General features: G+C 38.8%; 1 protein-coding gene across 5 annotated transcripts; it reads right to left on the bottom strand.

Moving 5' to 3' along the window:
* Positions 1-4,180: 4,180 nt before the first annotated feature.
* Positions 4,181-25,811, bottom strand: LOC145658977 (GTPase IMAP family member 8-like). 5 transcript variants are annotated; one of them, XM_081719215.1, is made up of 13 exons: positions 25,718-25,811; positions 25,225-25,496; positions 23,063-23,767; positions 18,474-19,175; positions 12,107-12,805; positions 10,585-10,624; positions 9,887-9,982; positions 9,569-9,786; positions 8,638-8,891; positions 7,798-7,908; positions 7,519-7,660; positions 5,199-5,237; positions 4,181-4,957 (listed from the first exon to the last, which is right to left on the bottom strand). In XM_081719215.1, the coding sequence occupies exons 3-13, from the start codon at positions 23,637-23,639 to the stop codon at positions 4,680-4,682; spliced, it is 3,156 nt and encodes a 1,051-aa protein (XP_081575341.1). In that variant the 5' UTR covers positions 23,640-23,767; positions 25,225-25,496; positions 25,718-25,811; the 3' UTR covers positions 4,181-4,679. The 5 variants fall into 5 exon arrangements, with proteins under 5 accessions (XP_081575341.1, XP_081575343.1, XP_081575339.1 ...); XM_081719213.1 differs by having other exon boundaries at positions 4,182-4,957; positions 25,322-25,496; XM_081719214.1 differs by having other exon boundaries at positions 4,182-4,957; positions 25,322-25,496; positions 25,746-25,811.
* Positions 25,812-27,606: the final 1,795 nt, after the last annotated feature.

The following is a 27,606-nucleotide window of genomic DNA, read 5'->3' as shown; positions in this document are numbered from 1 at the left end:
CCACGTGCTCCTGCTCACGCTGGCCCATGGCAGACTGCCTGGCCCCCTGGCCTCGCCGTTTGCCGTTGGTCTCGGATCCACAGCCCGTTAGGCTGGCGTGCCGGGAGTCGCACCCTTGAGGGGGGGCTCTGTCATGATACGGCCCCTCCCTCCTCCTCAAACGTCTCTGTGCGTGTGTTCTTTAGTCTGTAGTGCCACGCCCTTTTGTGTCATCCACCTGATCCTTGTTGCGTGTAATCGAGTGTGTATATATATCTCTCGCGTGTCATCGTATGTTTGATATACTTTAGCATGTGTGCTTAGTATAGGTGTTTTGTGTTAATACTCAACGTGCCTCGTCCCCGCATGCTACTTAAGCCTCGTTCCATCACACCACTGAAGTCTCCACAGACCATTGCTGATGTATAGACAGCTCTGAAGGACCTATAGACAGGAACAAAGACCAGGAGAGAATGAAACTGAAAGAGATGCAAATGATCACAATTTGCTGACAACACTGATGTTGAATAAGTCTGCAGTAAGAACCTAAACTCTGCATCTAGGGGTGCGTGGTAAGCTCAGAAAGGGGGCCACAGATGTAGTCCTAGACTACCTTTAACCTATTATTCTTTTCATCCAATAGCCCATGTAGGGTAAAATATAGGAAAACAACACCAGTGCAGAACTGTAACAGTATGTTACAGCATGGTAAATATGAAAATTGGCTGTGCAAGTGCAGACCCGCAAAACTAAACCCCCAAAATAAAATAAATATAAACCTTAGTGATGGCATTATGACTAGACTGTTTTCGCAAAGCAACCAAAATATTTTATTATGGTAATAAACAGATCTTATGGTAATAACAGAAGCCATCAGTCGACCAGCATATACTGCTACACTGTACAAACTCACCCATACAAGCTTTGGTTAACGCTCTCTGTTTCTCCACCTACTTCCTCCTTATTGTGGCTTTTTCTTCAGCCTTCCTCTTCTCTTCCATCTCCTGAAGAATCTTTTTGTCTATTTCATAATGCCAGCTGTTGTTTGCCACCATCATTTCTTCTATCTTCTCTAGCAACTCTGTTATGTCAGAACCTACAGTGCTAGCTTTACTGTTATAAACATGATACCTTCACTTTCTGAGCAGCTCTAGTCAAGTCAAATTCTGTTTCCGAAGATAGAGTTTCCTGATGTGCTTGCTAGTCTAGTTAAAAACACAGTCAGTGTGAATAAAAAAGAGCAATGTTTCCTGCTTCATTTTCTTTGTTTGTTTTAAGTTCACATGGGTTTTTATTTTTTTCCATAATCAGGCCACTGGTCAAACAAACAAGAACTGAACTTCAGACAAAAACTCCCACAGCTCCTGGTAAAGTCCTTATACAAACTGGGGAGGGTACACTGATGGGCCTGGTTATATACTCAGCCCAGGCACACCTTTCTCCCTTTTTATCACCTTTCTCCCCATTTTATCACAAATCTTTTCATCTTGTTTCCTCTGTTTGTAACAGTGAGCATGGGATTGTATCTGAGTTTAAATGCTACACTAATACTGCATTGTGTTAATAGAATATTAGTGCCATAGCATGCACAAACATGTTGAAAGGAAACACAAAAGTATTTTCACTAAGGCCACTACCTGAACAAGTGGCTGAACAAGAGCAAATTTTAAAATGGCCTTTGTACACCAAAAATAGATTTGCGCAATGCAAAAAGAGGAGGGCTTAAAATGGGCCGATTTATATACAAGACCCTCATATTCAGTTCAGATACACTCTCTCCATTTCCAGACTACACTTCTAATCTGATCCTGCTGAACATGGGTGCAAGACAGTCACTCTCACAGGAGGAGATAGACATCAGGGCATCAGAGTTTTTCAGTGAATTACCAGACAACTACATAAACATGGGTATTGATGAGGCACTGCTCAGGTATTCTGGCTTGTACTCTTCTACTAACCTGGAGGACTATTCATCCTAGCTGATCATGGAACCGGGCAGCCACCTCTCTAACTATGTAGAGAAGCTTGGTTCTGCTCTTGTAGATCTCACTGCTGTACCCAATGCGGTAGGCATTGGTGTTCTAGTCATCTCTATGATCCTAAAGGCCTGTTTTGTTCCCTCCACGGGGCAAGAGGGCAGCGAGCCAAGCCCTGCGGATCTGCTGTGCTGTGTCTTTGCCGAGGAGAAGTCCTCGGAGGTGCGCAACCTGATGGAGGAGTACCTGAAGCGCTACAGGATGCATCTGACAGACAATCGTCTTCTGCTGCTGGACACCAAACACCTGGAAGAGAAGCTCAACATCCAGCTCAGCTGGCTCAGGAACTCTATGCTCGTGGATGGACACATGAATACCCATGCTCTCAAGCACTGGGCCAGTGGAGCAGCTTTCCATGCACAGATGCTCTTCCACATCACACGCCTCAGGAAAAATGAAGGCTTAGGTTTTGAGAGTGCCAAGACTGCAGCGGTTGGTGCTACAAACACATGACAGAGATATGTCTGACCTGCTGAAGAATTACAAGGCATTTAGAACCTCCAGCTTAGACTTCTACAACAGAAATCCATGTCCACCAAGATCCCGTGGCTGCACTTTGACCTGAATTTTTTCCAACAGTTAAAATGGTTATTGGCTGCAATTCACAAACACTAGATATTGTGATGTAAAGGTAGAAGAATATGTGGGCTACATGCTCTCAAATGACATTCAGATTTTAGGACTGAAAACCCACTTTCTTGACCTTCAGGAAAATAAAAAAGTTCTAAATGGTCAACAAGGAACCTTCAAAGTTAAAGCTGTGTGACCTGCAATCCAAGGTTTGAAGAATTTGAACTTATTATGTAATCCTATTGAATTAATTGTATTGTTTATTTGTTTAGAATGATCATAGCCTTAGACTTAGTATTTTTTTAAATCCTTTCTAAATTCAAGAACCAGGATTCATGCCCAGGTTTGTGGGCACCAGTCCATCATGTCCATCATGACTCACCTTTATTCTGTAACCATCCAAAATCATAAATAAGGTTTGACAATGTAATGTGTCATGGGCTTAACAGGAACTTAATATAGCATTATGATTGTTGAAAAAATCCCAGACAGAGACAGATGTCCCATTGTGTTTATATATCCCCAGAATTTGTATGTGTGAGAGAGAAACAGCAAATTCAACCTCTGCTTCCTAACTTCCAAAAACACAATTTATACCCCATGACTCTACAGATGTGGATTTTGCTTGTTACTAAAGCACTTAACAATAAACATTCCTTCAGAAAAAAAAAGCATGCTGTTGTGTATGCTTTTCTCAGTGACAGTGCACATTTCTGACACAAGTTGGTCATCTGCCTATCTGAGCACAACCTGCCTTTGTCAGTAAACTGTGGGAAATGTTCAACTTTGTCAAACTGTATGTTATCCAGCAGTCTTGTGGTTGTTGGATTTTGGATGCATCTGGTGGAAACATCATCCTCCCTTCCCGTGGAGGGCCTTTGCTTTTTCTTACCACCATGGATGAGGGCATCTGCAATTTTCAACCTGAATGTTGCCAATGTTTTATAATTTTGCACCTCCAGACTTTTTGCATCTTTATGATACCATCCATTGTTGATGGCTATATAATTCATCTGCCCGAACAAGATCATGTACCACCAGTGGGATTTTAGGGCTGTGATACAAAACCACAATCATGTCTTCAAGGTAGACCCCAACTATGTAGGATATTGTATGTCACGATGTTAGGACAGAGAAGTCACCTTCCTTTCTCCTTACAGAAATACTTGTCCTTACAGCAGAGCAGAAACAAGCTAAATTGACAGTTTTGTCATCAACCCATTTCACAGCTGACACTTCTGCCTCATTATCTACATTGTAGTCCAAACTGGCCCTTCCTCTTCTCAGTAGGGCACGGTCTTTCTACAGACTGTGCCCCTTTTGCTGCTCCTGTGAATGAGGTCCAAGCTGCACTGGCTGATAGATTCAGTCGAGTGCTTCATGAGAGGTCATCACCATGGCTACATCTGTCCGAATAGACAATGGATGCTTCCAGTTGAGATTTCAGTTGGATTGCAGGCAGTTTGTGACTGAATAGGTTAATTCATGTGTGGCAGTCAAATTTCATAGTTAGAAATTCAGCAATGAAGAGTCAAGAGCCAAAACTGATCCTGGGAGGTTTGTTGTTTATTTGTGTACATAGAGACACTTTGGATAGTTTTTTTTTTTTCTTTTGTCAAAAAAAAAGGGTGCTAGTGTAACAACGGGCAGTCAGTCTGACAACACAGATGTTAAATCTAACCTAAGAAACAGGGACAGAACGAGGAGATGAGGGAGGAGGGTAGATACAGAAAAAGGTGGATGAGGCCTGAGAGTTATCACTTCCTGAGTTATTATTAACCCCTGAGAGTTATCACTTCCTGAGTTATTATTAACCCCTGAGAGTTATCATCTCCTGACCTTGATGCCTACCTCACAGGCGGTCACCATGGCACAGAAGAGTTATAAAAACATTCAGAAAAGTACAGAAATACAAATCTAATATAAAACAATAAAAAATAATCACAAACTAAAACATTGATATTGATTCCTTCACCAGTCACTCTGACCTCTGTAGTCACTAGAGGACTGGAATTGGGCACTGGAGTTAATTTACCTAATCAGGATTGGTCACAGAGGTATGAGAACGGGGTAAACTCCCATGTGGCTGAAGCACTAAGCTTGGCTGGGTCCAGACTCCAGGTCCTCCATTAAGTGAGGCATCTTCTCCTTAAGGATTTCATACAACTCTGCTTTTCCAGCTATGCCTGCTGTTTGAAGAGTATCATACAAGACCCTCATTCTCTGCTGAGATGTACTTGCAGCTTGTATGTTGCTGTACATTTCATCAGTGATCGTATTTTTGCTTTTTAGACAGTCTGCTATCTCCATCACCGAGGAAACTCTCTGAATGAGCTTATTTTTGTGTGTTTCCACAAATGCAACACCTGGAACTAAAACATGAAAGAACACACACACACACACACACACACACACACACACACAGACACACACACACATGCACACAGAGAGAGAGAGAGACAGAGAGAGAGAGAGAACTCTCATATACTGGGCTACCTTCTCCAACATCTGTGCTACAGAAGCATTTCATAATGCCATAATGCATGGACACAGCAGCTACATATTACAGCTAGATGTAAGATAATAAGAAATCTACATGGTGGAAGCTCATACCTGTATCCTTTCTGAGCAGGGGTTTCTCTGTACTATAGTCTGATGTAACCAGATAGAAGCAAGAGGTTATTATTTGTACATTTTTAAAATAACTTGAAATTAATGTCTAGTCAAAAGATGTTTCCTGCTCTTGCATGAACTCAAAACAGTATGCAGATACACAACTGTATGTGTCCCTAGTTACCAACCCTCAATGGTCTATCAGCTCTTTGTCTGATTGTCTAGAGGACATTAAATCCTTAAGGTGTCACAATATTCCGCAGCTAAACAACGACCAGACTGTATTTCAAATACCATGAACTGTGTACTGAGAAATGCATCACTGTCACACAGTGTTGCTATCTATGAAAATTATAAACTGTGTCCAAAAAAAAAAAAAAAAAAGGTTGTTACTTTCCCAGGTACTTTAGTTTTAATGTTGTCATGCATTCTTTGACCTAAAATATATCTAAAATGTATTACATTATCTTACTAACTGACAGTTAAAAACTTACACATGCATTTGTGTCAACTTGTCTGGATTACTGTAATGTTCTTCTACCTGGTATACAAAAGAACTCCATGTCGAGTTTGCAGAGTACAAAATGCTGCAGTGAGAATTCTGGCACACAAAAATGAGGACGTGTATTTCATCTGTTCTCTGACAGCTGTACTGGCTACCTGTGTCCATCAGAATTGATTTTAATATATTTTGAATGACCGTCAAATGCTTCATGATCACACCAGAATGTACCTCTTAATTTGTTATTAGTTATATTGGCAGAGTTATAGTGGTACAAGAGCTTTCCAATCTACGTTGAGTCACATGCAGGTGTTACCCACTACATTACTGTTATTATGATCCTAAGATTTGAAATTCTAGTAACCTCAGGGACCAAGGAACTTTAAGAGCAGGGTTACATTACATTTTGGGGGTTAGCTGCCATTTATTTATTGAAATATGTTTTAAGTTCACAACTTGGATTACACTCCACTTTAAGTTTCTATTAACGTGAACTGAAAATGCAATGTTAGGATGACTGCATATCCTAAAATGATTTTGCCTGTTTTATTCTGAATGGAAAATGGCTGTATTACAGTTCTACTGTGGGTAGGCGATTATGTGATGGAGACTGTCACTCAGGAGGGTTAATATGTGATCTGGCTTTCATGTCATGTATCATGCTCAGTGGTGTAGTGTCAGAGCAAACGTTTGGCACCTGCCAGGCCTGGGTTTGCAGGTGGATGCTGTCATTGTTCTCTACCTGTACTATATATACGTTTTACACATGTTGGACGTAAAGGAATATCTGGTGGTAAACAAAAACATTTTATTCAGTATTCAGAGTAGTTTAAATGTTATTAATTATTAAGTTAATTAATGTTATTTAATTATTATTATTATTATTATTATTATTATTATTAACCTCTGTCTGTTTAACCCACTTATAACAATTTCCTTATTATTTTCTAATCTTCATGTTTTATTTTATTTTTTGTACTTTCTGGTACAGTGGTCTTGCATACCTTGATTTTATTGTTACTCTTGCTACAAAATGCTTTTAGAAATTCTAATGCACTTCAGTGTAGTACTATATTATTCACCAGCAACTGTTAAGATATTCATTTCATTTATGTAGACACCCAATAACATTAAATAACATAAAACCACTATAAACCACTAACAAATACCATTAAAATCACTGACATTTGAAGTGAATTACATTAATTATCCTGTTACTGTCGCGGGACGCCCCCCCCCCCCCATGACATGGTATGGCCTGCCGCGTGATGTTGAGTGTCAGTCTATTTAAACCTCCGTCAGTGCATGCCTCATATGTTGATGTTAGTATTAGCTGTTAATGCCACTGTTAGTGTGTTCATGTTCACCATTGTTACTGTGTGTGAGTGCCACTGTTGTCGTTCGTGTTTTATGTCATTAAATGTTTCACTACATCAAGGGAGTCTGTGCGTCCTGCCCCATGCCCTGCGGCACTCGGGCTACCATTACCGTTACAATGCCACCTGAAGAGGGGTGAGATATGTTAGGCAGCAGGTGAAGAGTCAGTTCTTGAAGTTGAAATATATATGATAAAATATAATATTATATTATTTTATAAGCACCTAGCTTATAAAATAAAACACTTTTTAAGGCAAACAGAGTGGAAAACTATAGATCTCCACATTGATCACCTTCAAAGTTTATAAGAAATAAAACATAAATAAATAATTAGCAACTCACTTCTCTTTACGTGTACTTCAGATTATATCCATTTTTGTATATACCTTTTATATATACCATTTTTATTATGTGCATTACCAAGTGGAGTCATGTAGTTACCTTTTGTAAGATAAAGCTGGTGGGGTTCCCACACTTCCTTATTGTTTTCATCCAGAAGGCTTACTGTGACATGGTCAGCCTCAAGGAACACCTCGAAAGTTGGGTGGTAGTTTGGACCATAATCGCAATCAAATATTGTAACCTCAAAAAATAAATAAATAAAATGACAGCTTGAATACTCTGTGATGCAAAAAAAGGACACTAGGATATATCGGTTTGGAGAACTGAATGCTGTTTTAATGATGACCCATTAGCTGCCATCTTGCAGTATGTAATTACCTTTGGCTGGGGGACATAATGGTCACAAAAAGGTCTGTATTTTCTACCAGGGGTCAGCTGGCATGTGGAGCTGGTCGTAATATGTTTAAAATCCATATGCTGGTCCTGTACCTTCAAAAGAGTGGATTTTATATGTTTTCAAATGATACTGAACATGTTCTTGATCTCATTAAACAAAACTTCTGAGATTCCAAGATGAGGAGCTCCAGTGAACCCTACAAGTAATAAGTTGGAAAAACCTGACAGTTTGGTCATTTCAGCAGTTTGGTCATTTCCCTACTCAAGCAGAACTGATTCATCCCATTAGTTAATGAGAAGGACGTAAGGTGTTCAGTGCAGTAAAATTGACAAACTATGTTGGACTCCAGCTTTCTAGCATCACAGAACCTCTTTTGGGTAGCACTTTACACCACCATACTAACAGGGTAACTATAAGTTTAAAGGAGCAATAAGTAATTTTCTCACCAGAAAGTAGCAAACAATATTTATGACAATCATCTCTTTTTTTTTTTTTTTAATAAAGTGTAGCTGACATAATATGAAGAACCAAACAGCTTTCTAGTCCTCAAACTAACCACATGGAGACATCCAGACCCCTAGGTGTCAGTATATTGGATGTATTATAATGTGAAGAAGAATCATTGGAAGAAAATGATTATTCCCCCTGTAATTACAGTGCGACAATCAGCAAAAGTATCAATGCATTCATAAGCAGAGAGTGCAGGGTATGTTGTTACATATTATTTGTACATTACATTGTAATTAATAGAATAGTTATAGCATTACTGTAAAAGTGCTGGTGCCATGTAAAGAGTTGCCTGTTTGACAACGATGAAGTACCTCTTTAACTGGCACCATCCTTGGGAGCAAATGGATGTGTAGTTGTTTCAGGTTTTGCATGCCAGTTATTGGTTTGTAGAAAAGTAGCACCTGTGCACTGATGGAACGGGCAGGGAATATTTTACTTATCAGGCCAAAGAGAGAGAGTCCATGGATGGCAACAATCACGTGTGTGTCTGTCACTTTCAGTGGTTTAATGACCTCTACATTTTCACCAGTGAAATGACCCACAACCAGTTCAACTTGATGTTCCTCTGGAACACAAAACAAAGAGTAAAAAAGGTTTATTGATAAGATAAGATAAGATAAGATAAGATAAGATAAGATAAGATAAGATAAGATAAGATAAGATAAGATAAGATAAGATAAGATAAGATAAGATAAGATAAGATGAGAAGGCAATTAAAATATTTGCTTTAATTGTTAAAAGTGTCTTGTATAAACATTTAAGCCTAACACCAAATCCTCACAGGATGTGACTGAAGAGTTAATGTAGTGAGGACTGAAAGAGTATTGCAAACACTACTTGTTACATTTACCATTATATAAGTTTAAATTAGTCAGCTATATAAATAACTACATAGACATCTTGGCTAATATCATGTAGTCCTCATCCCCAACTTGACACACAGAAATGTCTGCATTGCTCATAGGCTGTGAAAAGACCTGCATTGACAATAAGCTCACAATACACACCCTGTTATGATTTCATACAAAGTGCTAAAATACCTCAAACCCTTTTTTTTTTTTTTTTTTTTTTTTTACAAGGATCATGCAGTTCTTTTTTCTCCAAATTTCTTACAGAACACTACAAATGTATATGTGGCTAATTATTTCATTTGACTAGGATGAACAAAAATCTGGGTTGAAATTTTAAAAAATCAGAACACTGGAGGCAAAAATTCTCATGAAGCTTCAAACATGAATTTACCAGAAGTAACTTCACAGTGTGGCAGGTGCAGACAACTGACTGAACCTTCAAAGCAGTCTATATTGTACAGAGGTCCTGCAGGTTGCATCTGACCTAAGCCATCCAAGAGACGGGTATCCCAGGAGACGATTCTGTACAACACCTCCCCTTTCCCCTCCATCTCAAACACAATGTTGGTGATTTTACACTGGAACTGACCAGGATGAAGGCACAGAAACCTGCAGGTCAGAAGACCCATGTGACAGAAACATGTCAGATACAACAACTCAGCTAGTTGTGCAGTTTTGAAGTTCAAAATTAAATAAACATATACAGTACCTGTATGTGTTACTGTTCCTGTCCTCTGAATCGTTTTCACCCATTTGAGGAGTAAATACTGACATTAGCAAAGATGTAGTTGGCTGAGGGTAGTCACTAAGACCGAAAATAAAAAATGGTGGAAAGAATAAATGAATTTACTCAAATTACTAGATTTCTCCAGAACACTGGAGACAGAATTCAAGGATTCAAGCACATGATTAACAGGTCAGGGCAGCAGGAACCAATGTTGCAGCAGCAGTAATTAGAACAGCAGCAAATCCAAAAAGGTTTTGTTTGTGAAAATCTTATTTTTATATCTTGTGATTATTACTGAAGTTTGCTTGAGAGAGAAACTGTCTGCCAGTTGTTTCTGAGATTCGTCCTTTTATCGGCCGTTTCCTGAACATGAACAGTTCAATTTAATTCATGCAATCTCACTTATGCACTTTATTTATACAGTAGTGATTAATGCAACTTTCTGTACTGGGGTTAACATTTAGTTTATTTTGTTCTCAATGTAAATTATTAGGGAAACTGTAAATTCAGGTCTATTAGGCCCAAGAGAGATCTTGATTTCCTCCTCACTCTTTTGTAAATGTTGCTGCAAGAAATAAATACTCTTCGGAACAATCTGCAATCTGTTGTTTGCAATGTCCTCACTACACAGCAGGGAGGAATATCCACCTTGTGTTAATGTTGAAGTGTGTTTTACTTACCAACAGCCTGAGCTCCCACTGTCTTCAGTCATTTCCTTCTCTATATAAGAAGACAAAGCATACAAAACACATGTAACACATTACCTATGGCCCTAAAAAGGAGTCTTTGCATCGTACAATATAAGCTGTGCATACGCTGATGATTCAGACACAGCTTATAACACTCCCTAAGGGGTTAAGCGGTGTGGTTCATAAAGCTATATTAAATAAAGTCTGTCACTTATCTGTTACATGTTATATCAAATTGCAAGTATATGTCAACTGTTATGAAGGTCTTATGTAGGTATTATATAGACAAAAAAAAAAAAGATTGTTCCCTGTATTGTGACTGCTGTTACCTCCCGGTGTGCAGCACCTGTAAGTATGAATATATGTAGGTATGTTGATATGTTGGGTGCCTGTGCAATGTGTGTTCCAGATCCTTGAAGTCAATCATCTGATAACTTCAAGTATCATGCCAGGTTTTTCCTCTTTCATGTGATCCAAGTTCCACACATTCCTCACAAGACCTTCAAACCAGCTGACCTATTCCCATACAAACCCAACGAAGAAAGGAAGAAGGCAGCAAAAGAGAGAGAATGAATATTTTGATTGTGACCTAGTTGTCCCCAACCACAAGATCGTGATTGCTTATTCCCTTGTGGTTTATGGCCGCTGTTGTACATAGCTGTATATGATTGTGTATAGTTCTGCTTCGCTGTGCACTGGTGTTAGGGAGTGGCTAGCGATTTCTTTGGGAGTTTTTTCCTCAGTTTATAGTGTTAGGAAGTTAGATGAGAATTGTATATTTTCTTTAGGGTCCAAATTAGGTAGACTGCTTTATTTCATTTCAGGTTGTTTTTGTTTTTTTGCCGTTTGGCCACATCTGACATTATTGATCCAATTGCACTTTCATTCAAACATTTATACAATGAATTCATGAAAATCTCTGATTGCCTCTGGTTATTATGTCTTAGTCATATCTATTAATATAGCAGTGAGTCGCATGTACCAGGTTATGGCCACCAGACGCCATAATACTGGTCATTGTTTTATGTGCTATGTTTAATGTACTATGTTCCTTGTCCCAGTGTTCTCCATACCCTTGCCTTCTTAGTTTCCTCTGTGTTTAATTTCCACGTTCTGTTCTGTTGTCCTTGTTTCTGTGACTGATTCCTCTGGCTTTTGACCCTGGACTGTCAAATTCACAACGAATATGGATTTTCCCTTAATAAACATAAATCTTCTCAGCGTTTGCATCCTTCCTCTTATCACTCAGCATTAAACACCCTTAAGGAAAGTGTTACTAACAATCCAAACTAGACTCTGCCATGCACAGACTTTCAGAAGAAAGTGATTTATTTTGAAAATGAAAAAGGTAGACCAATTACTAGTGCTTACATGTCATTGTAAGCATTTCAGACCATTTGGACAAGTTCACTACAAATGCCCCAATACAAAGATTTTCCAAATCCCAAAATTTCAGGACTCATTTTCACTAAGCAATTAAGCAGCCTACATCAGATAAAGCAAACAAACTTACCGTTCAGTGCTCTGATGTCCTCTCTCTGTTTCTGTACCTTCATCTCTTTTGCTATTTTTTTCTCTGCTCGCTTCCTCTTTCCTCTTTCATTTTTCGCCTTTCTGTCCATTTCAAAATGGCAGCCTCTGTTTTCTGCCACCATATCCTCAATCTTCTCCAGCAGCTCTGTGACCTGAGTGCCATCACCCCTGTTCTTATTGTTGAGAACATGATACCTGTTCCCACATTTCTCAACTAGCCACTGGAGTGCGCTGTCTTCACTCTCAATGTGATGCTCTGTGGGTGTGTCTCCCAGACAGTCCCCATATGTGAACAGAACTAGAGTGTGACTCCAGACTCTCTCAGTGAATAGTCTCATGTGTCTCTCTAGTACTCTTCTATCATGCTCTTTAAAAGCTGAGCACACACGTAATACCAGCAGTAGAACATGGGGTCCTGGAGAACACAGAGACACACTATGCACAATCTCCTCTTTTAGTAACTCATTGTGCTGCTCTACAGGTCCATTCCTCCACCATCCTGGAGCTTCAACCACAGTGATCCACCTCCCTGCTACATCTCCCTTTCTCTTCACACATTGAGCAGTTTGCTTTAACTCAAACTCCTCTCTGCCCAGGATGGTGTTTCCTGCTGAACTCTTCCCAGCATGTCTGTACCCCAGCAACACAATCCTCAGCTCTGAGAGATGTTGTGTGTCACCTGCAAAATAAGTAAAAGCAAACAAAAATAAACAAAAAAGAAGATATGCTAAATACACTGCTCAAAGCAAAATTAAGGGAATACCTAATCATCACAATGTAACACTTCAAGTCAATTAAACTTAAAGGATATCTATCTGTTCAGTTAGGAAGCATAGGCTATTGTGAATCAATCTATTTCTCCCAGCAAAGTCTCTAAAACATGGAGGAGAGATCAGGACATGGGCCATTACACCAGGAGACCTGGACAGGGCTGTAGAATGGCAACAACCCAGGATCGGTATCTGCTCCTTTGTGTTAGGAGGAACAGGAGGAGCACTGCCAGAGCCCAACAAAATGACCTCCATTGAACTACTATGTATGTTTCTGATCAAACTGTCAGAAACAGACTCCATGCAGGTGGCGTGAGGGACCAACCTTCTCTAATAGGACCTGAGCTCACAGCACATCACCATTAATCACAATCGGCATTCACCAGAGAACATTGGAATTGTTCTCTTCACAGATGACAGCAGGCTCACACTGAGTCTGGAGACGCTGTGGTAAACATTATGCTGCTTGCTACAATCATCCAGAATTACCGGTTTGGCAGTGGGTCAGTGATTGTCTGGGGAGGAATATCCTTGTACTGTCACACAAACCTCCACATGATAGCCAACACTACCCTGACTGCTGTTAGGTACAGGGATGAAATTCTCAGAGCCACTGTCAGATTTTAAGATGGTGCAGTGGGCCCTGGGTTCCTCCTGGTGCAGGACAATGCCCAGCCTCATCTGGCCAGAATGTGTAGTCAATTCCTGGATGAAGGCATTGAGGCCATTGACTGGCTCTCGTGTTCTCCAGACCTGAATACTATTGAGAACTGGGACATTATGTTTCCAATGCTACCAAATATTACCAGAGACTATCCATGAGCTCACGGATGCTTTGATCTTGGTCTGGGAGGAGTTACTTTAGGACACTATCCACAGTCTCATCAGGATATCCAGACATTGTCAGGTGTGCATACAGGCACGTGGGGGCCATAGACAATACTGAGTCACATTATGAGTTGTGATGAAATTCACACAAATCGTATGTGTGTGTGTGTGTGTATATATATATATATATATATATATATATATATATATATATATATATATATATATCTTCTGCTATTCAAAATGTTATAACTGACCCTAACCAAATTTCTCTTTGTGTTGATTAATAAAGTTTAGCCATAACAATTAAACATTTTTTTAATTTTAATGTATTTATATATAGATCATTTAAATTTGCCAAGGTTAGTGAAGTGTTATCCAAAGCTGTGTATTATGTAAATGTCATGATGGAGCTCAATGTATGCTGCATTGATTAAATAAAAATGGTGATATTGGCAAAAATTATGTTTTACTTTGTATAACAACTGAATTCTATTTTAACTGTATAGTTAAAATGAATGATGATGAACTAGACTGATAGAGGTGCCAAATGAAATATGTAAAACAAGTATGTTGGAAAAATATGCCTAAATTCACATTATTAAAATATTTTATATAAAAGATTTCCATGTGTTGGTATGAGTGTACCAGGGATATCAATGTAGCTGGAGGTTTTACATTTGTAAGCCTGTAACAGCAGTGTAGCTGGAGTATCTACATGTGCTTGTGTCACTGCTGAGCTGATTCTCTTACCATCCTGGACTATCCAGCAGTGCTACAGTTAGACACCAGCTGACATGTGTTACATTTGACATTCTCCAGCTCCACACCCATGGTGGGTTTTTAACTGTGGTACCACTGTTACCTGGATATTTTTGCTTGGAGAGATATACTTTAATTAAAGAAATTGATCATTTCATTATGATTCTGGTAATTATGTTATAAACTTTGTCTCTATAGCTTTGTCTCTTTGTTTGGTATGATTAGCCAAAACTAAAACAACATTAGGGTAACATTTTTTTGAACTGTCTATTAACAGAATAGAAAAATTACCTTAATGTATTTACATTTTATACAGTGGTGTGAAAAATTGTTTACCCCCTTTAAGTGTTTAAGAGTTTACCCCCTTCCTGATATCTTTTCCTTTTTTTAAACACTTAAATGTTTCAGATCATCAAACAAATTTAAATATTAGACATTAGATAACACAAGTAAACACAAAATACAGTTTTTAAATAAAGGTTTTTATTATTAAGGGGGAAAAAAAATCCAAACCTACATGGCCCCGTGTGAAAAAGTGATTGCCCCCTAAACCTAATAACTGGTTGGGCCACCCTTAGCAGCAACAACTGCTATGGAGGAATTTTGGCCCCCTCATCTTTGCAGAATTGTTGTAATTCTGCCACATTGGAGGGTTTTCCAGCATGAACTGCCTTTTTAAGGCCATGTCACAGCATCTTAATTGGATTCAGGTTAGGACTGACTAGGCCACACCAAAGTATTCATTTTTGTTTGTCTTAAGCCATTCAGAGGTGGACTCGCTGGTGTGTTTTGGATCATTGTCCTGCTGCAGAACCCAAGTGTGCTTCAGCTTGAGGTCACGAACAGATGGCCAGACATTCTCCTTCAGGATCTTTTGATAGATAGCAAAATTCATGGTTCCATTTACCACAGCAATTCTTCCAGGTCCTGAAGCAGCAAAACAGCCCCAGACCATCACACTACCACCACCATATTTTACTGTTGGTATCATGCTACTTTTTGGAAATGCTGTTACCTTTACGCCAGATGTAATGGGACATACACCTTCCAAAAAGTTCAACTTTTGTCTCATCAGTCCCCAAAGTATTTCCCCAAAAGTCTTGGGGATCATCAAGATGTTTTCTAGCAAAACTGAGATGAGCCTTTATTTTCTTTTTGCTCAGCAGTGGTTTTCATCTTGGAACTCTGCCATGCAGGCTATTTTTGCCCAGTCTCTTTCTTATGGTGGAGTCATGAACACTGACCTTAACTGAGGCAAGTGAGGCCTGCAGTTGTTTGGATGTTGTTGTGGGGTCTTTTGTGACCTCTTGAATGAGTCATCGCTGCACTCTTGGGGTAATTTTGGTCGGCCGGCCACTCCTGAGAAGGTTCACCACTGTTCCATGTTTTTGCCATTTGTAGATAATGGCTATCACTGTGGTTTGCTGGAGTTCCAAAGCTTTAGAAATGGCTTTATAACCTTTTCCAGACTGATAGATCTCAATTACTTTGTATCTCATTTGTTCCTGAATTTCTTTGGATCGCAGCATGACGTTTAGATTTTGAGGATCTTTTGGTTTACTTCACTTTCTCGGGCAGGTCCTATTTAACTGATTTCTTGATTGAGAACAGGTGTGGCAGTAATCAGGCCTGGATGTGGCTAGAGAAATGGAACTCAGCTTTCCAAAGAGGCGATAAACCAGTTACCGTAATACCTCGAAATTTTGAAAATGCGTGAATTTTGGACGGACAACTAACAAACGCCTATAAAGACTTATCTTCATATGTTAAACCCTAAATATATCCCCAAAACGCTTCAAGTTCATTTAAAAATTGATGTTATAATTTACATCATCCTAAAAGTAGAATAATTCTTCTGGCTCATCTTCTGGATCTACTACAGGAGCTGTATCTTCTGGTGGGGGGGGGGGGGGGGGGTTCTGGCTTTTTTTGGCCCTTGTGAGGAACATTGGTATCGGAAGTTGCTGCCATTCTTTATTCAGGGTGTCTAGGAGATTTTTATATGGCTAGGAGATTTTTATAAGTTCAAAACTGATGGTAATGTTGCCATCTTAGGGGATGCATTTTTTCCTGCAATCGTTGATCCACAATGCCAATGCCGATTCCATCCTAATGATGTATTTATTCCTAACATAGGATACATTTTTAACAGTTCCTGGAAACCTGATGAAACGGTACGTCTAATAGCGGCTTCGTTCTGCTGGATGTAATGTACCGTACTTTCATTGATGCCGTACTGGCGGGCTACAGCCAGGAAGTTCTTCTTTTCACGAAGCATATCCAACAATTCCACCTTCTTCTGGAGTGTCATAGTAGCCTTCGGCCTCTTAACTTCCTTGCCAGAAGCCTTAGAAGGTGTAGGGCTTTTGGGAGGCATCTTATGGTTTACAGAAAATGCAAATAAAATACACAAGCAAAGCTAACACGCTACACGATACACTTGACACAATGAACAAGGCCGTGAGACGTGATAAACTGTGAATTTTAAGTGTTAGGTTTCAAGGAAAAAATACGCAAAGTCGTGAAGCCACAGATTCAGAAGCGCAGATTTTTTAGATTTTTGTAATTTATGTTTTAACAGGAGAGGGGCAATCACTTTTTCACACAGGGCCATGTAGGTTTGGATTTTTTTCCCTTAATAAAAACTGCATTTTGTGTTTACTTTTGTTATCTTTGTCTAATATTTAAATTTGTTTGATGATCTGAAACATTTAAGTGTGACAAACATGCAAAAAAATAAGATATCAGGAAGGGGGCAAACATTTTTTCACACCACTATATTAAATTACCCAATATATAGTTCTGTTTTATGTCTTACATAGTCTAGAATGCACCAGATGGTGAGCAAACAGCAACATCATATCAGAAACACTATAATAGGAGGAGACATTGCTTAAAAAAATTAATGGAAAACCCTGTAATGCTCAACATAGCGGCAGTATCATGGGAAGTTCCGCCTTCAATAAAAAGGACCAATTGCCTTGTCAGTAATGGAGTAACCTTGAAAAAGCTAGGCCTAACATATTCTAAGTTCATTGTCATCAAATGTTTGCCCCTCTTGTTATGGAGATATGTGCATACGTAAAAGTGGGAACAACCCTGAAAAATGTATTTTTTGTGAGTGTGTCTAATTAGAGTAAAAGATTTCAGGTTTTATGCCATTCTTCTCAGCTTGAAATATTTCTTTGAAACAATATTTCAGTTACCAGTTTTGAGTATATAGGTCTCTCCCCATTCAAAGATAAAGGTGTCTGGCCCTGTATGACCTGAAATAACTGCTCAGAGGTAACTGCCAAGTGGACAGTCTTAACTATACAGACTTCAATCATATGCAGCAATTGATAAGTAGCAGTTGGTCAGTACTTTCTCAACAGTACAAACTTGACGAAAGCGGCAGGTCAAGACATCACTTGTTTCTTTTTCCTTTATTAATATGGTTTATGTTTCTCATCTACCTGTATAAATAAGTGCAAAGTAATTGTAAAACTGTACCAATACATAGTGATGCTAGCTTGATGACTGTAGGTTCTGTAGTTCAGCTTTTATGACTGATTATAAATTCTGTAGAGATTTTAGCTAATTAGCTACTGGTGTTTGGTCATACTAACGGTATGTTCTATGTGAGTGCCTCAGAGATTTTTCAACTACATCAAATTAATGTTGTTTTAGTCAATTAGTATACTACACATGAAGAAGAGCAATGCTAAAAATGCTTTCTTGAATCTGTGCTCGGCCAGATTAAACACAGTAAACAAGTTCTACTGGCCACTGCTGACTCCTTTATCACAAACCAGTTTAAGGTCTTTACACTTGTCCATTTTCTTACCATCATGCAATTGGCAGTTAGACAGACAGACAGAGTAAAAAAGTCAACAAAAAAGGTAATTCTATCAAATGGACTAAATTTTGGTATTTATGGTTTACATCATCATAAAACTAGAAAAAAATAGAAATTAAATTTACAGAAATTAGTGAAATACAACTTACCCATCACCACACTATCCTCTGCCTGTTTCTCTACCTTCATCATCCTCTTTTTTGCTCTCTCTTTTTCTATTCTACTTCTCTCTTCCACCTCCTGTAGAATCTTTCTGTCCATTTCAAAACAGCAGCCACTGTTAGCTGCCACCATCTCTTCTATCTTCTCCAGCAGCTCTGTGACCTGAGTGTCATCACCACTGTTCTTATTATTGAGAACATGGTACCTGTTCCCACATTTCTCAGCCAGCCACTGGAGGGCCTTCCCTTCACTCTCAATGCACTGCTCTATGGGTTTGTCTCCCAGCCTGTCTCCACAGGTGAACAGAACTATAGTGTGACTCCAGACTCTCTCAGTGAGAAGTTTCATGTGTCCCACTAGTATTTTTCTCTCAAGCACTTTAAAAATTGTGTCTACACGTAAGACCAACAGTAGAACATGGGGTCCTGGAGGACACAGAGACATACTGAGAACAATCTCCCCTTTCAGTAACTCACTGCTCTCCTCTACAGGTTTATTTATCCACCATCCTGGAGCTTCAACCACAGTGATCTTCTTCCCTGCTACTTTTCCCTTTCTCTTCACACACTGAGCAGATCTCTCTAACTCAAATTCCTTTCTGTCCAGGATGGTGTTTCCTGCTGAACTCTTCCCAGAATATCTGTACCCCAGCAGAATAATCCTCAACTCTGAGAGATGTTGTGTTTTACCTGAAAAATACATAAAGTCAAACAAATTAATAAAAAGAAAAACTGTATTTATTGCAAATATCACAAACTGTTAAAAACATTAAAAAGAATGCATGAAGAAATAATACATTAATACATGCGAAAAATACATTAAGAATGGGAAACCATTTGCATACGTATACTAACCAATTGCATACTATTTACTAATACTAATTAGTTTTTGAGTATGTAGTATGTAGAGTATTTGAGTACATTAAAAAATACAAGATGCATATTTACACCTGATTATTATTAGTAAAAACTGGTTATTGAGTATGGTTTAAATGGATTGTCCCATAGTGCAATGCAAAACGCAAAAGGAGGAGCTAATCAGGTCTGGAAAATGGTGAACAGCATAAATGGTTCAGCAGTGCATTGCAGTTGAATGGGTATATGTATAAATGTGATTATAACTTGGGTTTCTTTCATTAAAACAGTAAAATAATTAATAAACATAACAAATGATTGCAATTACAGTAATAAATCTGTTTCAAACGCATGGACCATTCTATTCGGTTGGTAATTTATTATTAGTAGTAATAGTAGTAGTTGCATTTATATAGCAACTTTCTCAAACTCAAGGACGCTTTACAAATATCACTCTTTTTTTACACACTCACACAGCTGATGAGAAGTGACAGCCAATTTGGATGGATCGCTGTTGAGCCCAACTGCCTTTCAATCTGCTTTCGCCATTTTCCTTAAACGCAACTGTGCTGTAAATGTTTTGCTATTCAGTCCCACAGAGGGGGCGTAGTCCGTTTGGATATTAACATCAGTGTATAACTTCCATATGGAATATGGAATACATCTATGGTGGCCAGGGATTGGGACTTGGTGATGTAAAGACTTACCAGTTACACACTGTATCTCTGGAATACCTGATACTACCTCCTCTGGGCTGACTGGGTCCTCTAATGCTAACCGTGACAAAGCGTCTACATATTTATTGGCATCTCATGGCTGATACATTACCTGGAAGTTGAAAAGAGCCAGTTGTGCTTCCCACTGCAGCTCTACTGATCCCAAATTTGCCATGTGAAGATAATAGAGGGGGTTGTTATCGGTATACACTGTAAACTTAACTGCCCCCAAGAGGTACTCCCAGAATCTTTCAGTTACATCCCATTTAATATGTGCACCTCCAGTTTTAAGATAATTTTTTTAATGATTTGTACTTGTTCACTTTAATACTAGTTATCTGAAATTGTACACATAGTACAATGATCATACAGGATTCAAATTGAAGTGGACACTTGTTATGTCCACCTGCATTCTGTCTTCCAGGTTTTGCCTCTTCCTCTCTGGTGTCCCCCATCCCGATCCACACCAGGTTTTCCAATGAGAAGAGCACAAAATAAAAGGACGAGGAAGAAACAAAGGGCTTGGCTTAGGGCTCATTAGAGAAGAGTTTGGTTTTGTTGGTTTCGACTTAGTGCTATATTTTGAGTTTGTGTTTGCTAGACCTTATGTGTATGACTTTGGATTTGCCCCTTAATGTATGGTTTGTTTTGCCCCTTGTTTGATTGCTGGATAATATATGTTTCTTATATGTATATTGTCCTATATATAGCTACACACTGGTGGTACTGAGTGGCTGCCGTTTTGTTTGGGTTTGGGTTTATCTTTGTTTCTAACAGTGTAGTCAGTGTAGTCGTTGTAAGTTTCTTTTGTTATCTTAGTCGGTCGGTGTTTTGTTTGTTGTGTTGACCTTGGTTACTCCTGATGCAATTGCACCAGTTTCTTGTCTTTAAACACCAAAAACTTGTAAATACACTAGATCTTTGCTGTCAACTTTGTCTGGTTATTCATTCCATTACTCATTTCTACTGTTGTAATACTCAAAATCCTATGTTACGGCCTCCCGGCCTAGACTGGGTGGTAACACACTTGAGACAAGACATTCATTCACCTCCAGGGTTATTTTTCCATCATTTAGGTTCCATTTGAACTCATCTAATACAGAAGAAAATGTCACAAAAAAATTGGGTTTTATAATGTGCATTTGGATGCTGGAGTTTAATTTTCAGTCCTGCTTTACATTTTCTAATTCACCAGGGTCATATAAAACGAACAGTTTTGAGCATATACATGAAATTACTCAGGAGCTACACAGTATTTTCCACTAGGTGTGCTAGACATCTCCAAAGTGCACAAAAACCTCGCCAAATGCACAGAGTCATCAGTCACTATACATTGAGTATGCAAGATTTACTTATTTTTTGCTAAAAAATCACAGCAATGTTACTAAAACTTACAACTTACTAAAAAACAATATTAGCTTCATTGCTATTAGCTTCAGTGTAATTAGGCTAAAAGGTTATGCTGGGGAAAATACTGTAATATGGTAAAGAAATAGTATGCTTTCTCATTTATACTTTTGTAGCAGTATTACAAATTTTTCCAATATTGAAAGGGAAACACCAAGTGATTTGTGATACAAACATCAAAGTCCATGCTAGAAGCCACTGAACCATCCCTCAGCTTCCAGCTCATGACTGCACCCAAACAACTCCACATAAATTTCAGATAAAATAAGCCTCTTCCTTTCCATGATGTCAAATTATTGGTGATTAAATTATTCACTAAAACAATATCAATGACTGCATTAGTTTTGCCAAAAAGGAGGAGGTAAAGGGCCAGGAGTTCTAATTTCATCCCACTATAGTTGTTCATATTGTGTTCTCTGGGACGCAATCCTCTACTGGCTATTCACCGTTGACCATCCTGTTCTTAAAACAGCTCTCAAATGACCCAAATGACTTGCATCCACCTCCACTATGAAGGGCTTAGTAAAATCTGAAAATCCTAAAATTGGGGAACTCACCAACTTCTTCTTGAACACATTAAATGCTTGCTAACAGCTCTAATCCCAGTGCTCAGCCAAGGATCCATTCCTCTTTTGTTGTCTTTTCTGATGTTTGGGCTGAAGTTTAGCTACCAGCTTATGTATAAGAGCAGCATACCTTGTAAAATCTTGCACAAAATGATAATACAATGCAAATCCTAGAAATGATCCCATTTGGGTAACAGTATTCGGGACCTTCCACTCAGCTACTGCCCGGATCTTCTCTGGGTCTGTGGCCACTCCTGTAGCTGAAATAACATGCCCCAAATACTTAACCTCAGACTGGAATTTCAGTTTCAGCCCATGTTTTTGTAACTGGCCATCACCAGTTCCAGCCTCTCCAGGTGCTCCTCAAAAGTAGCAGAGCAGACTACATAATCCAGGTACAATAGAAGAGAATTAAATCTTTGATCACCTAAAATTATTTTCATTAGTCACTGAAACGTGCTTGAGGCATTACACAGGCCAAAAGGCATTATCTAGAATTCAAATCATCCAAATGATGCACAAACAGCTGTCTTTATGGGGACTGGTGCTGGTGCCGGTACACTATTCAACTACTTTATTGTGGCATCTAACTGAGCCTGCTGTTTACACAGACACTCCCATAGGTCAGCCAGTTCATCTGAGATAGTCTGTATATTATCTGTCTCTGCCTCCTTCCTGCTATCAGTTTATACCTTTGCCCTCTGCCACCCATCGCAAAGCCTCACTACAAATGGACAGGAAAGAGATACCTGACTATTACCTAACTAAATGTTTGAATTCCCTCCTAAGCATACCCTGCTCTCTCGCAGGAAGCTGCCCAGGTAGTTTTGCATTCTCTTGTAATCTCAAAGTTAGACTAGTGCAACTTGTTACTTGCTGGTCTTCCTCTAAGAGCTATCAGATATATTTTTTAAGATCTCACTGCATTATACACAGTCTTGCTAAAGTAAAGGCAAAGAGATATGCCAAAATAAAAACTACACCACTCAATAATTTCACAACAACCTGCATTAAATTAAGCAAACAAACTTACCCATAACTGCTCTGATGTCCTCTCTTTGTTTGTGTACAATCATCATTCTCTCTTTTGCTCTCTCTTCCTCTGCTCTCCTCCTCTCTTCCAGCTCCTGTAGAATCTTTTTTTCCATTTCAAAACAGCAGCCACTGTTAGCTGCCACCATCTCCTCTATCTTCTCCAACAGCTCTGTGACCTGAGTGTCATCACCACTGTTCTCATTGCTGAGAACATGATACCTGTTCCCACATTTCTCAACCACCCATTGGAGGGCACTGTCTTTACTCTTAATGTGCTGTGCTATGGTTATGTCTCCCAGCCTGTCCCCATAGATGAACAGAACTATAGTGTGACTCCAAACTCTCTCAGTGAAAAGTTTCATGTGTCCATCTAGTACTCTTCTCTCACGCTCTTTAAAAGTTGTGCCAGCATGTAAGACCAGCAGTAGAACATGTGGTCCTGGAGGACACAGAGACACACTGAGTGAAATCTCCTGTTTCAGTAACTCACTGCTATGCTCTACAGGTTTATTTATCCCCCATCCTGGAGCTTTAACCACAGTGATCTTCCTGCCTGCTACTTCTCCCTGTCTCATGACACACTGAGCAGTTCTCTTTAACCCAAACTCCTCTCTGCCCAGGATGGTGTTTCCTGCTGAACTCTTCCCAGCATACCTGTAACCCAGCAGAACAATTCTCAGCTCTGAGAGATGGTGTGTGGCACCTGCAAAACAAGTAAAAGCAAAACAAATTATCTTTCACATACATTTGTATGTGACTGGGAGAACAGCACATGTGTAAAAATAAAGAGTGATGTGATGCAAAATTGAGACTGCCAAGTCTCAAGCCTTAATTCTTAGCTAAAGACTATTTCTCTTTTTCTCTCTCGTGTCTTTTTTTTATTTTTGTTTTCTGTGCCTTCAAGGACATCAAACCACTGACAGGAGCTGCATCATTGTCCACACTTCACTGTGCAACACTAAGGACAGAAGCTACACCAGCTTCCGCAGTTTCCATAAATTTTCATTCTGAACACACACTTGAAAATTCAGTCATAACGTTATCAGCTGGCCAACCATATGTCGCTTCTGTCTGGGGTCCGATGCCCTGTAGAGCAGCTGTAACCCCTGCCAGCACCACATGCTCAATGTTATTGGCACATTTGCAGTTTGATTGACCAAATTCCCCATCTTACAAATGTGTCTGGCTATTATTTGCTCTTGGCTGGAAGGCAGGGAAGGGAAAGTCACACTCATCTCTTCTCTACAGAGCAAGAACATCCCAATAAATGTTCTCAAGTCCTTATATCCCAGAAGCAAGGGGGGAGATAATCACAAATTAGCAGGAATTATGTGATTATCTTCATACTTCTTCTTAGCTTCAGTTCAACATTTATTGGGCACTGCAGAGTGCATAAAATAATGTCTAAATGTTTTGGGTTTTTTTGGAAACTGGCCCCTAATTTCCATTTAGGAATTACACTTTATTTGGTCTTATCTTTGATGTCAAAGATAACACAAATTAACTAATAATAACAAATCATAAGCTACCTTAGATTTCATATTCATGAACTCTGAAATCAACTGACCCTCCCACACATCACTTACTCCAGTAACAGAGATGACATGCTTATAAATGCTCAGGTTTTTGGATGCAAGCAGGAGAAAGGTTACTCTACATTTTATTTCAGAAACAAGACCAAATTAGAATGGTTCATATTTCTATCTGGGGTTGAAGTATCACCAAATACAAGAGTTTGTAGCAGGCATTTTACTGCAAATTAATTTGAAAATTGGGGTCAGTACGTCTCTGGATTTTACAGCCGTATAAAGCGTAAAGCAACAGCTTTCCCAACACTTACTGGAGCCAATGTGGATGATAAATTGGTAAGTCTTCATTTTTAATTAACAATCATTGTTTTCATTTGACACTTATATTCTCAATGTAACAAGCAACCATTCGTTAATTTTATGTAATATAGATCAGCTACATCTTTGTATATGTATATGATGGATACTCTGACATTTTTAAAATTCCCAATAGTTATTGACTTAAAAGCTCATTATATGTAACTTCGCCTACCAAAGCTAGCAGTCAGTTATTATAAGTAACAAATCTCTGGTTGCCTTATCTCTCTTATAGATAAAAACCTGTTTAAAAGCAGCGGGAATTTGAACTTACTTGTCACGTAGATAACAAGGGGGAAAAAAAGAAATAATAGGAAAACGTTGAACTCCCGAACCCCGCGTAAATGGGAATGAAGTCATGAATACCTTACCCATTATTTGGTGTCACTTTATCGTTGATTTTTTTCACAGGTTAATAATCGAGTAATACCGGAAAGAAACGCATGAGACATTTCAGCGGGTGCAAAAATAAACTAAGGCTGTTTAACCAGGAAATGAACGACTGTTATTCAGCAGGTCGGTTGCCAGGTTTCCGTCTTCAAACCTCTGGGGAAATGCAATTAGAACGAAAACACAACAGAAGAGAAATGTTTAAATTTTCACTTACACAAATAAAGCATTTAATATGTTTCCAGTAAAATATTTATTAAAATAAACACATTGTTTGATTTAAGCAAATATATCAAATTATTTTCACATAAGGATTTAAAATGAACTAACACTATTAAATTGATTGATTGATTGATTAAAGACTTGCTAAAACTTACAACTAACTGTTTTTGTGACTAAACTCACGAGTAAACCAATACTTAAATCCTCCTCGAGTAGAGAATTCAGATAAACGCGACTATACCGTCTGCGCACTGGCAACATAAGTGAATATGCGCATGAGTGTGACACAAAGGAATGTAGACGTACAGGCTTGCACAGGCGTGCAGCACCCTCACGTGCAGCCTCAGGAATAACAGACACATGAAGCAGCACCGTCCTCGAGCGCAACCAAATATATCGTAGCATGACGAAGCAGCGCTGGAGGAATTGAAATGTTTAGCACGGTTCAGATAAACAAGTGTTAAGATGCATAAGTTAAATTTTTGAGAATAAACTTCACATGTTATTTGAAATGTAAGTCCATCAACAAAGTATGAATGTGAACATTTCAGTTTTAAAAAGATGCTGAAATCGTTTAAAAGAGACCAGATACATCAACAGTAGCTTTGCAAGCCTCTGCATTGCCATTATAAGATACTGGGCTTCTAATCAGCCTGAGTGGTGTTAAACAATTAAAAACACTGAAGACCTGATCTTTTCCTATTTTTTCCCTAGAGGAAAAATCTGGACTGTCCTTCTTAATCTGGACTGAATTAAGAAAGACCACTTTAAACAATGCCTGTATATAAGAAAACAAGGCATATTCAGTCAACTTAAAGTCACGCAAAAAACACTTTATAATTTTGAGAGAGCACACTGCAAGACACAAAACAAATAAAACATTGCAAGAAAGCAATATTTTTTAATTTGTAATTTTGGTATTAATTATCCATCCCTTGCTGAGTGAAAGTTGTTTCAGGAGGCTAGGCTGTAGGGGCGTGTCTGTGGGGGCGTGCCTGTGTGTCGTCTGCACTGTTATATCTGTATGACTGGGAGGTATTACAGTGGCACTGTTATATCTGTATGACTGGGAGGTATTACAGTGGCACTGTTATATCTGCATTACAGTGAGGCATTACAGTGGCACTGTTATATCTGTATGACTGGGAGGCATTACAGTGGCACTGTTATATCTGGATTACAGTGAGGCATTACAGTGGCACTGTTATATCTGGATTACAGTGAGGCATTACAGTGCCACTGTTATATCTGTATGACTGGGAGGTATTACAGTGGCACTGTTATATCTGCATTACAGTGAAGCATTACAGTGACACTGTTATATCTGTATGACTGGGAGGTATTACAGTGGCACTGTTATATCTGCATTACAGTGAGGCATTACAGTGGCACTGTTATGCTTCTGAGGGTTATTTATTCTTAGACAGAAGAATCAAGGAAAACAGTCCAGAGTAATTTGGACTGATCACTTTTATCCACTGATGAAACGGATATCTTGATAGGAGCTGTGTTTTCCCAGATGTCAAAGCCATCAATGCACAGAGCACAAGGGGACACAAAATATCTTGATAAATATATATGTGCTGTAAGTCAAAATATATGTCCTTTGCAGTCACCTGCTCTGAACCCAGTTGAACCCCAGTGGGAGATTTTGAAAAAATGTCTTTGAATAATAGTGTTCCATGGTTTTAGAACAGTTCCAGAGACTTGTGGAATATATATGCTAAAGCTCACCAGAGCTGTCCTGGTAGCTCATTAAGGCACTTTATATTGATTTTCCCTTTAATTTGTCACCTGTGTGTGTGTGTCTGTAGAGTGTAATTGTACCTTGACATTTGACAATTGTACCTTGACAGAATAATTAAAATTTTTAAAAGTGTAGCTTCCCAGATCTTTCATTTGAGCATTTAGGAATGTATCAGCAAATCAGTGCAGAACTGTGTGACATCTGCTACTGAAATCTGCATTTGAATGAGCAGATTAAGAACATGTGGTATTAAAATGTGAGCAACAGAAAAAAAAAAGACAAATAGATGTTCCATAA

The sequence above is a fragment of the Electrophorus electricus genome, chromosome 8 (assembly GCF_041902795.1).
Source record: "Electrophorus electricus isolate QZ-2024a chromosome 8, ASM4190279v1, whole genome shotgun sequence".
NCBI classification, from domain to species: Eukaryota; Metazoa; Chordata; class Actinopteri; order Gymnotiformes; family Gymnotidae; genus Electrophorus; species Electrophorus electricus.
This window is presented reverse-complemented; position numbering and strand designations above follow the sequence as displayed.

Bases quoted from the DNA above. Each gene is read 5' to 3' on its own strand.
- LOC145658977 (XM_081719213.1), bottom strand. The intron at 19,176-23,062 runs GTAAGTTTGTTT...TGTATTTTTCAG, and splicing joins GGACATCAGAGCAGTTATGG to GTAAAACACAACATCTCTCA. The intron at 9,983-10,584 runs GTAAGTAAAACA...TTTCGGTCTTAG, and splicing joins AGTGGGAGCTCAGGCTGTTG to TGACTACCCTCAGCCAACTA.